This window comes from Vulpes vulpes, chromosome 3 (assembly GCF_048418805.1).
Source record: "Vulpes vulpes isolate BD-2025 chromosome 3, VulVul3, whole genome shotgun sequence".
Taxonomy (NCBI): domain Eukaryota; kingdom Metazoa; phylum Chordata; class Mammalia; order Carnivora; family Canidae; genus Vulpes; species Vulpes vulpes.
Genome location: NC_132782.1, coordinates 130,141,513 through 130,158,973, shown reverse-complemented (window position 1 = coordinate 130,158,973; position 17,461 = coordinate 130,141,513). Strand labels below are relative to the sequence as shown.

At 39.5% G+C, this 17,461-nt stretch overlaps 2 protein-coding genes across 2 annotated transcripts in view; one reads left to right on the top strand and one right to left on the bottom strand.

Moving 5' to 3' along the window:
- Window positions 1-3,325, top strand: part of LOC140598079 (uncharacterized) — a 14,311-nt gene extending 10,986 nt beyond the window's left edge. The window contains exon 6 of the mRNA XM_072751310.1: window positions 978-3,325. The gene's annotated coding sequence lies outside the window, so the exon portion shown is untranslated. The remainder of the gene's footprint in view (window positions 1-977) is intronic.
- Window positions 910-17,461, bottom strand: DNTTIP2 (deoxynucleotidyltransferase terminal interacting protein 2). Its single transcript, XM_025996526.2, has 7 exons — window positions 17,034-17,461; window positions 14,571-16,261; window positions 12,825-12,963; window positions 9,693-9,788; window positions 7,356-7,520; window positions 5,866-5,975; window positions 910-2,403 (listed from the first exon to the last, which is right to left on the bottom strand). The coding sequence occupies exons 1-7, from the start codon at window positions 17,181-17,183 to the stop codon at window positions 2,310-2,312; spliced, it is 2,445 nt and encodes an 814-aa protein (XP_025852311.2). The 5' UTR covers window positions 17,184-17,461; the 3' UTR covers window positions 910-2,309.

Here is a 17,461-nt window from a genome sequence, read left to right as displayed (position 1 = left end):
CTGTAGGGCTTTTCAGATAAGCTGTGAAGGAACCTTTGTTCCCATCATCCTACCTTTGGTAGAGAAAGGTTGGCTTAGGAAAGCCCCAAGTCATTTCCCACCTTCTTTGGCAGAGCACATGACAGGCCCACCCTAACAGAAGACTGACGGGCAGCTGATTTCTGACCTATTACAGCATCTCTCTTCACTTGTAACAATACAGCCCGGTATCCTGGGCTCACTTCAATCTAGTTAGTGACTCCTTTTACCTCAGGACAAGCAAGGAGGCAGGTAAAGTACAATTTTCTAAGTAGCTCTGCATTCAGCCCATTTAACCAGGCTAGATAGAGCCTTCAGTGCCACACAAAGTGTATGGGTTATCTTTTGGTTTTATAGCAATTCTGTGCTATCCTGAAGAAAAATTTCACATGTCCCCATATTTTTAGAAGAGAATACAAAGGTGCTAATAAGCATGTTAGGGAAGGGTCTTAAACCTTCCAAATCTACTCAGCTACTAGGTGAGTCAGTGACCTCATTTGATTCATGTAGAGCACATTACTCAACCAAGCCCTGACCCACCAAATAAGGATATATAATAACTTGGTGGTGGTTCTGAGTCAGAGTTTTGGGGGATAATCAGTTATGCAGTTACATGGAACATATACTATCCACCACCCATTGCCTTCCTCATGTTAAGTATTTGCTGAGAACTTTTTCCATTTTAGGACCTCTTTCCAACTGTTCTCTAACTTCGTATTTACTCAAGTTCATTTTGAGGTTTCACTTCTTTGATAAAAGTGATCAGCTGTAACATTTAATTATAGGTCATGCTATTTAACCCTGCTTCTTGGAAGCTGTTTGTAATTCACTTCTTCTTTTAACTTGTGTAATAGAGAAGACTTGCATTTTACATTTTAATTAGTCAGATGCTTGGGGAACAGCTAGAAAGCATTCTTTTATTTTAACCCTTACTGAAAACTTTCAATAAAATGTTCTAGGTTATCATTCTGAACAACATTTGTCAGTGATGGAGAGACTGAACTGAAAACATACCTGGACATACCCCAGAAATGGTATTAACATTTCTGTCATCTGATGTTTTCTTGTAACTTACTAAGAGTGGGAGCCCATCAATTTATCCCAGTTACTCAAGGTTGTACCGAACCCTCCCTTTTCTTTTCTTTAAAACCCTCTCATTTTGATATTCTTTCAGAACAGGTCCCTATTTTACCCAGTGGAAGGCAAAACTTAATATTCTTGGAATAAAAGTTTTTCTGTAAAAGATTAGTTACTGATACTTGCCTGACTCCACCTACAAATGTCATTGTTACTATTACCATGTTGGTTATGATCCCAAGCAATAAATAGAAAATAGGAGATTTTATATTTACTGAAATCCCAAGGAAGTAGTTTGCTGGGAAAACAGAAGTTCCAATAAATAATGACATTTAAGGAAGAACCCTCTAAGAAGCATTATGAGAAAATGCCAACACTCTTTGGGTGCCACAAGCAGGTTAGCCAGGGTGAGTACTTCTGCCATTGGAGATGAAATAAACTGAATCACTTTAAAGTTATTCCTGGCCAAGTTAAAATTATGCTGATTTAACCTAATTCACCTGGAATACAGGTGAATATCACAACACAATTGGGATATAATTAATCTTTCCTCCTGTTTTAGTTGCTAAGGAGAGAAAACTGCTTTGTGTACCTTTACCCCAAACTTTCTTGGAAGTCTTAACTTTTTAAGTCTTTCTTTATAATTTCAATCAAGTTATAACTTTCATAACTTTAGTTCTTCCATTATATACCAATATATATTTGCTCCAAGAATACTTTGGTTTCAACCATGACTTTTATACTTGTATCAAGCAGATCTCTATATCCCATCTTCACCAATTTTCTGGACCTGAACTTAGAAAAGGGCATTTCTGGTCTACCATCTCCCTGCACACACAGGTGAGTTACAGTATGATTCAGCTTTGATTATGTAATTTTCAAGTTTTCTGTATACGTTAACAAACTTTATATTTTCTAAATGTTTTTAAACTCAATTTTCTTTAAATAACCAAGTGTTGAAAACTTTACAAAAATGTTAATCATCTTAAAATGGTCAAAGTTTTCTTTTTCTTCCTCAAAGGGTCTAATAGGCATGTGTGGGTCTTCTGTAGACACACTTGTTTTTATCTCGAGGGATATGTGACTAATTCTCCCTCTAGTCAACTTTTTTCAAACAGGGCCAGTCTATATTAGTGTGATGATGTTAATTTACAAAACATCTTGAGTAAATAAAGGGAGATGTAAAATATTTAGTATGGCTTGCTCGGTGAATCTTAATTGCGAAATTTTTTCTTCTTTCGAAACTTCTTTCCTGCCGCATTTGCTGCTTTTTCAGCCATGATCTCCGCATACTTCCTTCGATTGTACCTAAAAAGAAAAACAAACCTTTAAGTTCTAAAGTATGACCTTAGAAGTTATGTAATGGGTGTTGTGGTGGGGTGGTGTAACTTCTAAATCTCAAAAACTTTTTTGCATTTTCACTATTTTATCATATTTGTACTAAGTTCCACCATGTGGAACCATACTTGGAGCTGAGGGACTGAGCAGTGAACAAGACAAAACCATAGTCCCTATCTTCATAAAGCCTGCATAAAGCCTTCATAAAGTCTAATGAGAAAAAAGTGACAACCATAAGGGAGGGCTTTTGAAAACTTTCAGCCACTGTAAGTCCATGCACCATTTCCAGTTAACAGAGGATGTTAAATGCTTTCAACATTTTTGTAGAATGAAAATGTAAAAACAGCAGACTGACGCAGAAGTAGGTATGAGGCTCCAACTATCTGGATATTAAAGAGACCTGCACTAAATCATTTTTGTTTTGGTCATCAAAATATATGTCAGTGTGATATGTGATATTATTTTATTTTAAAAGGAATATTTTTAAAGTTTCTTAATTTTAATTTCCATTAGGGTAAATATTGACTAATGTAGTCCACAGAAGCTCAAAAGAAGGGCTTATCAGTACAATTGATTAGGAAAAATTAAAATTCTTTAACCATATAAAACTGTTCTAGACCACTTTCACTGTGTTACCTAAATCTGTTATTACTAAAGCTGAGGGATTAGCTAATATTCTCTTTAAAACAGAAGCTACTTGGGACACCTGGGTGGCTCAGCAGTTGAGTGTCTGCCTTTGGCTCAGGGCGTGTTCCCCGAGTCCTGGGATGGAGTCCTACATTGGGCTCCATGCATGGAGCCTGCTTCTCCCTCTGCCCATGTCTCTGCCCCCCTCTCTCTCATGAATAAATAAGATTTAAAAAATAAATAAAACAGAAGCTTCTTAAGCCTTTTACAACTCTACAGCCTACTGAATCCCACAAGAAGTCAGTAGCACAATTTACACACATTCTAACAAACCTAAGATTACATTAAAAATGAAACAAAACCGGGATCCCTGGGTGGCGCAGCGGTTTGGTGCCTGCCTTGGGCCCAGGGCATGATCCTGGAGACCCGGGATCGAATCCCACATTGGGCTCCCGGTGCATGGAGCCTGCTTCTCCCTCTGACTGTGTCTCTGCCTCTCTCTCTCTCTGTGACTATCATAAATAAATAAAAATTAAAAAAAAAAAAAAATTAAAAAAAAAAATGAAACAAAACCAAGTCAAATGTGTTCAAACTTAAGTGACATCAAATTAACAGACTGCTGTACACATGAGATGTTACATATGAATCCAATACTGACCACCAATCAAAAAAACCTAACAGATACACAAAATAGAGAAGAATCTAAAGATAATACTAAAGAAAGCCATCAAACCACAAGGGTAGAGAACTGAGAAAACTATAAAAACAACCAGAAGACAATTAAAATGGCAATAACTACATACCTATCCGCAATTACTTTAAAAGTATTTATCTTGCATTACAAAAATTATAAGCCAACAAACCCATTTATAGTAGGCAATATAAAGTTTCCTTTTAAAGTAGGCAGCACGGAAATAATACAAACATTGTGAAAATGGTACTCAGTGACCAAAGTATGGGAACAATGAGCTAATAACACTACCTCTAACCTGCAATTTCATTTGGTAGTTTCATTCTACCAAATTTCTAATTTACTCCAACTTCCTCAGGCTATTATTTTTTAGTGAAAGCCCCATCAACACTGCTGTGACTTCTAAGATTGCTATCATTGAGATTACAAAATACAGGTCAATTTTTAACCAAAATATACAGTTAATAAACAAAGACTCAGTCAGCTTGCACCATGCCTGTGTGGGGATGGAAAAACAACAGGCTTGAGAGAAAGGGAGATGGGAGAGACTGACAGTATGAATGTGTGACTGAAGGAGGAGGTGTCAAGGACTTGCTAATGGGTGGATAGTAATAGTGTTCAGTCATGAGAAAAAGAACACTGCGAGAGGATTACTGGATTACTGGAAGACTGGGGTCAGAAAAGACCAAGTGAGCTGTTAGAGGTGCTTGTGAGAAAACCTGGGACAGCAGCCGGATATGTGGGTCTGGACTCAGGAAAGATCTGGACTAACACACTACATTTGGAAGCCAACAGTATACAGGTTATAATTAAAGCTCTGTGGGGGATGAGATTTCCAAGTAATGCGTAATTCCAAGTAACAAGTAATAAACTTCCAAGAGAGTAATAAGCAAGCAAAGAACACTGCTTATTTCTAAAATGTTTACCATTACCCAGACGAACTAGGTAACTTATGTAACACTTGTGTTAAATTTGTTTTCCATGCTGACAAAGTTTTTAAAACCCTTGATTTCTACTTTGGCTATTAAACCATCTGAAGTTCAACAAGGGTTTCTAATATGAGGTATGCTTTTAAATCTCCTATAATATATACATAGCTGTTTAAATGCCCCCATCTTAAAAAAAAAATCCTTCTCTTCCATACTCACTACTAGCCTTGCCTCTCCCCGCCCCCTTTCCAAACTTCAAAGAATTGTCTCCAATTGTTCATTTTCAACTCACTCTCCAATCTTCTCCAGCCTGGTTTCCTCCCCAGCACTCCTCTGAAACTGCTGGCAAGAATGCCATGATCTCCATGTAAATCCAAATAAGTTTTTAGGTTTTTATAAAAATTTAATTTTATTGGGACGCCTGAGTGGCTTAGCGGTTGGGTGCCTGCCTTCGGCTCAGGTCATGATCCTGGGATCTGAGATCGAGTCCCATACAGGACTCCCCACAGGGAGCCTGCTTCTCCCTCTGCCTGTGTCTGTCATGAATAAATAAATAAATCTTTTAAAAAATTTTAATTTAATTTCAATTAACACACAGTGTATATTAGTTTCAGAAATAGAGGCTAGTGATTCATCAGTTGTATGTAACACCCAGTGCTCATTACATCATGTGCCCTCCTTAATGCCCATCACCCAGTTTGATCTCTCAACAACATTCAATCCTATTAACCACCACCTCCAGTTTCTATCTGCCCGTTATATTCTCCTTCCTTGGCTTCTGTGACACCTGGTTTTCTTAATGGCCCCTTGGCTATTCTTTCCTAGTCTCCTTTGCAGGCTCACTTTCCTCTAGCAGTCAAGTATTTTCAAGCTTCCATCTAAAGCAGTGGTTCTAAACTGGGAATGCTTATGCCCCACACAGGACATCTGGAAATGTTGGTAGTAATTTCTGTCACAAATTGGGGATGGGGTGTTACTAGCATTGAGTGGGTAGAGGTCAGAGATGCTGTTAAACATTCTACATTACACAGGACAGTTCCCCCTAATAAAGAATTATCCCATCCAAATGTAAATAGTGCTGTTGAGACACTGCTAAAGCATTTAAAAGTTACCTGAAATTTTAAAGTTTATGTATATTCTAAAGGAAAGCATAAATAATATGAAGTGAAACATGAATTTCTTTACCTTCTGAACTCAGAATCAGCCAGCAGTTCTTCCACAATAGTTCTCTTCCTTTGTTTTTTGGGAATTCGCGAATGATAGAAGTCAGCTGGATTGTCAACAATGGTTCCAATCTACAAGCAATTGATTGAAATAAGCCATGCAATACTTGAATGCTAAGTTGCTTTCATATTTCAGGGAAGTTCTAACAAAGTATATTTATAGAAAGGAATGGAAACCCTAACTTAAATGATACCAATATTAAAGTTAGTTTTGGCACTTTTTTAAAAGCAAAAATAAGTCACCTATTCAACTGGCACTGGGTACTACTAAAGACATTTCCTTAGAATTTATAGGAAAGCCAAAAATCCTTTTATATTACATATAACTTAGTGCTAGGCAGGACAGTAAATCCTTGATGAACAGTATAACTAGAAAAGTGGGACAGAGAATATCAAATTCTTTAGTCTCCCAATATAATAAACTTGACACATAAATTCTATTACACACCTATTTGATCTCCTAGGTTATCATGAATGCTACCAGCATAGAACCTTCTTAGGAACCACTCTGCATTTGTTCATACATTCAACCAAGTAAAATTTACAGTGTCCACTATGTGCCAGGTACTGTGCTAAGTGGGAAATAAAGAATATCCGAGTCCCTGCCAGCAGGGAGCCCATAGTCTTAAGGAAAATCCACAGACAAGAAACTAAAAGACTAAAGCATAACATATTATGCTGAACAAAACACTACAGATGCTCTGAAAAAATAAGTGACCAATTCTACCTAAGGGAGGTCAAGGTGCCTCCAAGTATGTTGTAGCTTAAGAGGGCTATGTGATGAAAGAAGAGCTAGTAAGTTGGTCAGAGTGCAGGCTGTAGAGACTCTACCCTATAGGTCATAAAGAATCATTGAAAATATTACTGAACAGGAGTGTCTCAGGAACAGACTGCTTAAAAAAAAAAAAGAACAGATGACTTGGCTACAATGTGGAGGATGGACTAGAAGGGAGATCAGACCTGGAGGTGAAGGACTATTAGACTAATTCAGATAAGTGACAAGAAAGAAGAACAAAATGAAGCTGACAGCTACTAGAGGGTGAATCAACTGGATTTTCATCTGAAAACACTTTGAAAACCAACTTTTAACTTATTTTCAGCATTTGCATGGGGATTCCCCTCTATCTGGAGAAGAGTTTGGGACAAATGATTCCCTATTTCCTCCTCCATTATGTACTGATTCTTGCTGTTAGGCTAATAACTATTCATATGTGATATACCCAACTTAGAGATCCCATTAACTTTTAGAGGTATGACCTGGAAACTTAGTTACCACCATTACAAGCTGGTGGCCAAATGGCTGTCTGATTTGGGTTCTGCCCATTATTATACAGCCTAAGCATATGTGCACTGTAAATATTCACCTATGTTAAGGGTAAACAGAAAGAACACTACAGTGTTTTCCAAACTAAAATCCATCGAACATCACTGCCATTATTATTTTTTTCATACCTGGAAGTACTTGGGGAAGCCATCCCTATCATTTTTCTTGTAAAACCTTTTTGGGTCCATGCTAGCTCTCATCTTCAGTGCTTTGAGATCATTTTTTAGTTCATTTGTCAATTCTGGAGCTTTCATACCAAACCAGCCATCACCTGCTGTTTTCTGTCGTTCTTTCTGAAATTCAGATTTCAAAAACAATTAAACAGAACATTCTAACTTTAATAAGCATTGTATAAGCTATACCTCATTCCCTCCAAAATATACAGAAAACTTTATGAATAAAAAATGAAAGGGCAGCCCCGGTGGCGCAGCGGTTTAGCACCGCCTGCAGCCCAGGGCGTGACCCTGGAGACCCTGGATAGAGTCCCACATCAGGCTCTCTGTATGATGCCTGCTTCTCCTCCCTCTGCCTCTCTCTTTCTTTCTGTCTCTATGAATAAATAAATAAAATCTTAAAAAAAAAATAAATGAAAAAAAAAATAAAATTACTATACATAACAAGTTAATCCCCAGATTCACTTTTCATAAAAGAAATTAAATCATGGTATTTTCTTTGGTAAATTAGGCATAGTACCATCAGTTTCATAAATGAGGTCTCCTTAAAATTTATTTTATTTTTTTTAAAGATTTTATTTATTTATTCATGAGATAGAGAAAGAGAGAGAGAGAGAGAGGCAGGCAGAGGGAGAAGCAGGCTCCAGGGAGCCCAATGCGGGACCTGATCCTGGGACTCCAGGATCACACCCTGGGCCAAAGGCAGGCACTAAACCGCTGAGCCACTCGGGAATTCCCCCTACAATTTATTTTTTTTAATCTTAGAACTGCTGACTTGCTGGGAGAACAACACACAACATCGATTTTTACTGTGCAATATAGCCTACACAAGAGAGAATGTATCAAAACATTTTCACGTCTGGAGCTTCTATGTAAATATTAACATTTTTATTCAGTCACCCGGGTGACTCAGTCATTTACCCCAACCAGTTCAGAAATTTCTATCATTTCTAAAATTAAAAAAAAAAAAAAATTCTATTCTTTGGGAAACTCTTAGCAAGTTATTCAGTTTTATTTTTATTTCATTCATACATTATCGAGTGTCTACCATGTACCAGCATGCTCCTCCATATTAGTGATGAGACATTACTGGAGCACCATCCTCAAATTTTCTTCAAGCTCTCTTGATAACTTTTTTACATTTATTGAAATGGCAGATGAAAACAATCCTCTATTTTCACAAAGGAAAATAGTTTCCTACCTTCTCATTGGGAGACTACAGAGACCCGGGTTTTTAGGAGGAGATTTGCCTCCTAAAGGATTTTTTTTAAGATTTTATTTATTCATGAGAGACACAGAAAGAGAGGCAGAGACACAGGCAGAGGGAGAAGCAGGCTCTATGCTGGGAGCCTGACGTGGGACTCGATCCCAGATCTCCAGAATCAAGCCCTGGGCCGAAGGCGGTGCTAAACTGCTGAGCCACCAGGGCTGACTTAGATGGCTATATTAAGTTCTCTACAAAGACCTGCAGTGAGCTCTTAGCTCTTTGTGAACAGTACCTATAAGCCAAGAGGTGTGGACAATGATATGCTGGCTGTCACTGTTTTTAAGAAAGGGGTAAAAATGGGACACCTCATGGCTCAGTGGTTAAGCATCTGCCTTTGGCTCACGATGTGATCCTGGGGTCCTCAGATTGAGTCCTGCAACAGGCTCACTGCAGGGAGCTTGATGCTGCTCCCTCTGCCTGTGTCTCTGTCTCTCTCATGAATAAATAAATTTTAAAAATCTTAAACAAAAAAACCGGGGGGGAGGGGGTAGAAAAAAACAAACACGTCCTCTCTGTGCACCACTTGGTGGACTCTCACTTTGTAAAAATCTATATAAAATGTGTTTATGGAACTGTATTTTATGGGCCCTTAAATTTCTGTGATAACTTTGCATATATATTTTTAAAAGATTTTTATTTATTTATTCATGAGATACACAGAGAGAGCAAGAGAGAGTCAGAGACACAGGCAGAGGGAGAAGCAGGCTCCATGCAGGGAGCCCGATGCAGGACTTGATCCCGGGACTCCAGGATCACGTCCTGGACCGAAGGCAGGTGCTAAACCGCTGAGCCACCCAGGGATCCCCTGCCAATATATATTTTTAAGATTTTATTTTCTTAACTAATCTCTACACTCAATGTGGGGCTAGAACTCATAACCCTGAGATCAAGAGTCACAAGCTTTACCAAATGAGCCAGCCAGGTGCCCTGAAAGTACATATTTTTATATTATACAACTATGTTGTGTAAGCTGAATGTATATAGTCAAACACACCTTAACAACCCAAATAAGTCACTATACTTACTCTGCGTTTTTTCTGAAGTTGATGCTTTGATTCGCTATATGGTGGGACACAGTAGTTTTTTTCAAAATCAGGAGTGATGACGGCTTTCTGCAAAAGCTTAAAATATTAAACTAGTTTTAAAATAGTATCAGAATATCATAAAATTTTTTCCAGCATCTTTTTCCTTATAAGAGAAACATCTCTCACAATGAAGACTACTCCAAATACATTAATCCACTTTATACACAATCATGCTACTACAAAGTTGTTTCAGTCCTTAAGTTTTTAAATTATATCACAATAAAAATGTTTTAGAAGGCAAATTGAAGGATTATTTTACGAAACTTCATTCAAATTTCTTTTTCTAAACTGAATCAGCACACATCAGATTTATATTAATGTGTCTAACTTGTATTTATTGGTTTACAACCAGCCACTTCCATCGAACAACTGAAAAATAAAGTCAACAAGAACAAATGCTATAATAGCTCTTGAAATTTCTGAAAACGAACAAAAACTCTAGGTCTTTAATAAATCCTTTTGATGTTGGTTAAACAGCTTCCTCGGATCTAAGAAGACTGTATTATTAAGTACAATGATACAAATTTGATTAAACAACATACTTTCTGTCCTATCAATGAAATAATTCTATCTAGACAAATCTCTTTTTGTAATTCAACAATATCTTAAGATGTTCTTTCAGTATCAATTCACACATAGATCAACTTCATTCTAATAGCTGTTATGCTCTACAATTTCTCTTCTGACATTCAGTTTAAGTCTCCATTAAACCTTTTTCCATTAAACACTGCAAACATCATCTCTGCATATTTGATTATAAGATTCCAAAATGCATCAACTTAAATTTTGACAGGTACTACTAAATTATCTCGTATTCAAGTAATGTTAAGTCCTACCAACAGTTAATCAGTGCTTTTTCTTTACATTGCCACCAACACTGGGTTTACCTTTTTGTGTGTTGTCACTGATGCCTCATGGCTGTTTTCGTTTGCTGTTGATCACCTTTTTTGTGTGTTTATTAGCTATATATTAAGTCTTCTACAGGAGATGCCTGTATTTTCTGGAGTTCTTTTTCATTTATATATGTCATTTTTATTAATTTGTAGAACTGTATTTTGTATCTTAGTGGAATTAACCTATGGTCTTTAACTTGTCATTGTTAAGGTATTAACTGTGTAAGTTTTAAAACTTTGTGTGGTCAAACCTGTTAATCTTTTCCTAAATAACTTCTCATTTTTTGTATAGGATGAACCAATATTGTCATAATACTGTTTATGTGACTAAAAGGTGCTTCACGGTAACTAGTCATCTCCCATAGGGTATGAACTAAAGATTGTTCCATAGACCTCAACATAGTTCACAGAAATACTAATTTGGCCTGTAACAATTGAAATTATCAATTCAGAAATCCCCAAATCCCCTAGAAGTTTCTGGGTAGTAGAGCAGCAGTCTAGATTTTCCTTTGACTCAGAAATAAGAACAAGGTATTTATTTAGCAGATTAAGAGCATGTTGCATGTCAAGTACTATAGTGTGCTTTAGGACAGTGGTTCTCAACTGGGAGCAAATGGCAATGTTTGAAGATGTTTTTGCGGTACGTGTGGATGTATGTATACGTGCAGAGCAGCTGGGGCGGGGGTGGATGCTACTGACATCTAGTAGGTAGAGACGAGGGATGCCACTACATATCCTACAATGAACAAGACGTCCTCCTCACAACAAAGAATTATCCAGCCCAAAATACCAGTATTGCTGAGACTGAGAAATCCTGTTTTAGGAATATAAAGCTAAAAAACAGTAAAATTATAATTATAATATGATCAATAATGAATCAGATTGATACTGGGTGTTGCAGAAGCACAGAGGAGGTGGTGCAGAGGACTAGAGTCAGAGAACATCTCCCATAGGCAGTGATCTATGATCTCTGCACTGGCTTGGGAAAGAGCAGGTTACGTTGGAACGCCTGGGTGGCCCTGTGGTTGAACATCTGCCTTCAGCTCAGGGTGTGATCCCAGGGTGCAGGGATTGAGTTCCACATTGGGCTCCTGCAGGGAGCCTGCTTCTCCCTCTGCCTCTCTTTCATGAATAAATAAAATCTTTAAAAAAAGAAAAAGAGCAGGGTATGTTCAGGGAACTACAGTGGTCTTCAGTGGCAAGAACACGCCAGGTGGACAGAGATGAAGGTACAGAGGCACTCTGAAGAATATCATGGTCAGGTTTGTGTTTTGTTGTTCTGAAGTGGTATCTACCCCCAACATGGGCTTGAACTCATGACCTGGAAATCAAGAGTCACATGCTCTTTCAACTGAGCCAGCCAAGCACCCTTTTTGGTGTTTTTTAAGAGAAATCTATCAAAAGTACAGAGAGTGGCTTGGAGAAAATAAGGAGGCTACTCCAATAGTCTAGATGAAAAATAAATGTCTATACTATACTAGCCAGTGACAGTGGGGTGAAAAGGAGAGAACGGAGTAGAGGGTATGTAAGCAGCCGCATCCTCTAGGTTCAGTGATTGCAAAAGGAAAAGAGAGTTTGGCATCATTAACCAGGCCAGAGAATAACTAAAGTAGCTGGTTCAGGTAGGGAAGTGAAGGAGGGCAATTAGAAAGGTCAAGTGCCTGAGCACATCTGAATAAACAGTTAACAGACACAACAGAATTTAAAGACCTGAAGGGGCAGCAAGGCTAGAGAATACAGATTTGGGGGAAGCCATGCCATGTGATTAAAGGTGAGGCTTTGGATGAGGTTACCTACCCTGTAATTCCCTTCTGAAATTTTATGTGTGTGTATAGTTTTCCTGGTGGGGGGGAAGTGGGCACTCACAATTTTCAGATTCTCAACAGCATCCAGAATAGTTATGAACTAAAAATATAGCAAAAGAAAAAAAAAAAAAAAAAACAGCCCTTAGAATAACTAGTGGGTACAAGAGGAATGCTGACCTTGTATTAATTTATTTTTCCAAGTGTCATCTTTTATAGCTAGGACTTTAAGGGGAAATTAGAAGTAGCCTTTTTGGTTTCACTGTAGGCTAATGTGTTTCAGTGCAGGAAAATTAAGTCTCTTAACAAGGACTAATCATGTCTAGAAGTGATTGGTTAGTTGTATAAAAACCAACAGGACACTCCATGTAACTTACCTCATTTTTCTTTTTCTCCTTGATCTGTGTTAGGGTTCTCTTGTTCGACTGTAGTTTGTTTGCATTGAAATTAATATACAAACCACCCAACTGCTTGATACTCATACCAGGGTCTATGCTGCTGCTTGTCAACTTCAGACTGAAAAAGAAAGGATCACTTAAAGATCAAATAATCAAATCAAAATGTAAACAACTGAGATTATATTTTTAAGATCACTTTTTTCTTCTCTCCCCTTTTAGTGCCAATGACAAGAAAAAAAAGAGGGGATCCCTGGGTGGCTCAACAGTTTGGCCTCTGCCTTCAGCCCAGGGTGTGATCTTAGAGTCCCGGGATCAAGTCCCACATCGGGCACCCTGCATGGAGCCTGCTTCTCCCTCTGCCTGTGTCTCTCATAAATGAATGAATGAATAAAAATAAAATCTTAAAAAAAAAGAGGATTAAGACCATATAATATGCCAGTAGACTTCATAGAGGGATTTTAGAAAGAAAGAAATTGCAGAGGAGATACATCTGGCAATTCAGCTCAACTTCATATACAGGTAGTGAGTTAATAAATGTACTACCTCCATCTCTAAAATCACTGAGAAAAGACTTGCAGGTTATCCAAACTTAGAATGTTTTTCTGGGTGACTAAGGGCATTTGGTAATGTCTCTAAATCAGTGACTTTTAAACAATGTGAACAGGTGAACAACTGTACTTCCCACTGGAGGTTTCCAAAAATACACAAGTCATACCTCATATCTACCAAATCAGTTGGTTCTGGGCTCCTGCTATAAGGAATTTCTACTTTTACATTACTGAAAGGTTCTTTTTATAAGCAAATACATTTGGACTTCCAGTTATTTTCTTCCCTATTTATTCATATAAACTGAGTAGTTAAAAGCTTTTGATCAATCTCCACTGGAAAGTGAAATCATTCTACTGCAGTGGTTTGGCAGTGATTCTCAAACCTAAAGGTACATTATTAGAATAATCCTGGGAAGGAGTGTGGCTTTTAAAAAATAAGTATGCTTGAGGCTAGCCTCAGAGATTTGTATCACTGGTTCAGAGATCTGTATCATTGGCTTAGAGTGAAAACCGAGCATCTGTTAATGTATAGACCCTCTCCAAGGACGTCTGTATTTCCAGCAGATGCACTGCCACCACGGCCCTATGCCTAAGAAAAACAAAAACAGAAAAAAAACCCCCAAAAAACTAAAGAAACCACCCCCAAAATTATCACTTTTCAATAGGTGATAGATGGGATTATAGGTGATTACTTTTCTCTATTTTTCAACATCTCTACAATTAGCATCAATAAAGATAAAAATTTCTTTCCATTTTATGTTGCTCTTAACAACGATGCAGGAAAACTTTAACAGATGATTTCTAATAGATCACTGGTGGAGAAATAGGACTAACCAATGCACCCAAAGACTAGGGAAATGCTGGATAAAAGCACTCTTCCATAAAGAACCTGACAGCAATTTTCTCAATTCCTGTGTATATTTTTATGGTAAATCAGCCATTTGAAACATGTATCAAAAATTTACTTTTAGAGGATCCCTGGGTGGCTCAGCAGTTTAGCGCTTGCCTTTGGCCCAGGGTGTGATCCTGGAGTCCCAGGATCGAGTCCTGCATAGGGCTCCCTGCATGGAGCCTGCTTCTCCCTCTGCCTGTGTCTCTGCCTCTCTCTCTGTCTCTCATGAATAAATACAATCTTTTTAAAAAAAAATTTACTTTAAAAAATAAAGGTAAAACTTACAGTTTAGACTTTGTGCTATTTAGTAAGTCGTCTTCATCACTAAACTCATTTCTGTCATGGTCTGATGGTTCTTCACTTTCTTCATCCTCTTCCTCCTCTTTTTCTTCCTCAGTGGCAACCTCACTTGCCTTGTCTCTCTCATCGAGGTAAAAATGTTTATCGGTACTCAATCCAGGAGTTGTGTCAATTACAAACAATGCATTGTCACATGACATATTTTCTGATTCTCCATTTAATGACTCCTTTTGACCATTATTTTCAACAAAACACACAGTGTCCTCTTCATTCTCACTGTTTTCAGACTGTTGGCTTTCATCACTGCTGAGAACTAAGAAAACAGAATCACCTTTGTCCAGGGATGCGTGGAACTCAGACTTGAATAGTTTGGCTTCACGCTCAAAATCTACATCCTTTCCTTCATTCCCGTCTTTGCTGATACTGGTAACTGTGCACTCAAAATCTACATCCTTTCCTTCATTCCCGTCTTTGCTGATACCGGTAACTGTGCACTCTTCTTCATCACTACCACCATTACCAAATTCTGTGAAGTCACCTGTTTTTATGGTGCTCTCTTTCTCTTCATTCCATCTGTCCACTTCCACCACTGCAAATGTTTGAGCTAATGATTTCATTATAGACTCACAGTTCAGATTTGAGAGTTCTGATGTGGTTTTGTTACTTTGGGGGGTTGAATGCCTTTGAGAAACTAACCCCTGAATGCCAGTGTCCTGAGGTTCAGAAAGGCTCTCCAACTGAGAATTATTCTTATTTATTTCTTTTTCCTCATCTACTATTCCTTTAGCTTCTTCAGTTAAATTCTTACAATTCTGTTTTGTTATATCTTTCAGAGGTCCAACACTGGGCTGTTTTTCCTCTTTTTTATTAAAACGGCGTTTTTGCACCGTTCGTTTTTTTTCTGAATTTATGTGGTAGGAATCATCATCGAAGTCATTATAAATTTCATTATTATAGAAATCTGGCTCATTTATCTGAGAAACAGATCTTGCTAGTAAACAGGTTGCTTGTCTGGTATCTGAATCCTCTGAATTTATAGGTGTTTTTATGATATGCTTTTCATTTTCTGGTACAACATCATTATCTATCTCCTCAGTTTGTGCCTGTAGTTTCTTCTGCATACTTCTTGTTCTCATAGTTGCAACTCCAGAAAATGAAGAAATGTTTGAGTTTGATGATTCAGCATCAGAAATAGCTTCTGTATGTAAATCTTGGCTTGGATCTGTTACGGATTTAGCCTTACCTCTTCTGGTCCTTGTAGATTTTAATGTAGGCACCACAATTCTAGAAATACCCGAGACATGTGATTCAGCTTCGGAGTCATCGTTTTCTTCAGTAGGAGACTGATGTGCTGGTGTTATTTTCGGCCTTTTCTTAACACTGGGCACTGGGGTGCATGCAACTAAGATCTGCCGTCTCCTAGTTACTCTTAAAATGAGATCCTGCAGCTCAGACACAGAAGAACAATTTGACTCTGCTTCAGAGATCTCTCCATCAGTACATGGTTTGTTTATTTCAGGTAATGAGACTGTAGTTCCACTCTTCCTCTTTCTGGTTTTAGGAGTTCTAGAAGCTGGACTTTGTTTCCTAGTGGTTTGTGATTCAGCAGTAGTTGGGTCGACAGGTAGACATTCCTTCCTGCCTTTTGGATGTGTGTGAATTCTTTTAGCAGAAGTCTGTAAGCCAGAACAAGTACAGTGTAATTTAGATAGGGCTGGAACTAGGGTAAAGTGAACGAGGCACTCCTCTCAGGAGCAAATTTTAAGACGGTACTAAAAACCTCAGTAAACAAGATTAATACAAAAACCACCACCATCACCATCAACTTAAAAAAAAAAAAAAAAACGAAACACTGGATCCAACACTGCATTTGCAAGGCCTTGCCTCACAACAACCAGTACCCATGATCTTCAATAATAAAAATTAAAAACATATACTGGATCTGACTCTGCCTCACTCGCCTCACCCAAGACCTAGATCTAACCGCAGAATCTCGGCCGGCGGACGCCCGGAGCCCCTGGTCGCCGCCAGGGGGCGTCACTGCAGCCATCCCCACTCCAGAAAAAAAGCGCCGTGGGCCACGACCAGCTCCCCACGTGACCACGGGAACCTTTTCTTCAATACCCTCACACTTGGTAGCCGGAGTGAAGCCTCCTTCGTACGGTTTTAACAGGTTAAAAGGCCTCAGCATCACGAACGTGAACTGTCCAGCAAGTGACCTGGTCTCTCCGTTCCAGGCCTGGGACCGTCTTAAAAAACCGCAGCGAGGACCGAAAAGGAAGCTACGGGCTTGGCCCTGGGCCGGAGGCGGCAGCGCGCGCACGCTCGGGCTCCCTCCGCCGCTCCGCCTCGCCCCGCTCCGCCTCGCCCCGCTCCGCCGGGCCCTCCCACCCAGGCGCCGCTCCGGGAGGCCGCGGGCAGACGCGAGGGCGCTCTGCGGTCTCCTACCTTCTGTGGGGAGTCTTCGGCCAACGCGGCCTCCCTCGCGGGCGGATGCCGCCCCGACCGGGTCACCACCATCCTGCTCGCTTGCAGCCACCTCGGCCTGCCTCCGTTCCGGCGCGCCGGAAGTGCGTCAAAGAGGCGCCTCGCCCTCATCTACCGCGAGGATCCCGGGAATAACGAGAATCTCGTCCCGGCCTCCGGCCCGCGGGCCTAGGTCGGGGGCTCGAGCCGCGGGGCTCCGAAGCCGCGGTTCCGGGCGCTCGGGGCGGTGTCTGCAGCGCGGTGGGAGGCGGGCCGGCCGCCGGAGCCCGCGGTGACGGAGGGCCCGCGTCCCAGCTTCCACAGACGAATGGGAAGGTCGCATCTTCTTTCCAAGTCCAACCATCCTCTCCTGCGTTTGGTCCTAGTGTAGCCGTGGGTGTGACCAAAGG

Coding starts and splice junctions, on each gene's coding strand:
- DNTTIP2 (XM_025996526.2), bottom strand. CDS start 17,183: ATGAGGGCGAGGCGCCTCTTTGACGCACTTCCGGCGCGCCGGAACGGA. Junction 5,976..7,355: donor GCTTCCCCAAGTACTTCCAG/GTATGAAAAAAA, acceptor AATTGCTTGTAG/ATTGGAACCATTGTTGACAA. Junction 2,404..5,865: donor GCTGATTCTGAGTTCAGAAG/GTAAAGAAATTC, acceptor TTTTCTTTTTAG/GTACAATCGAAGGAAGTATG.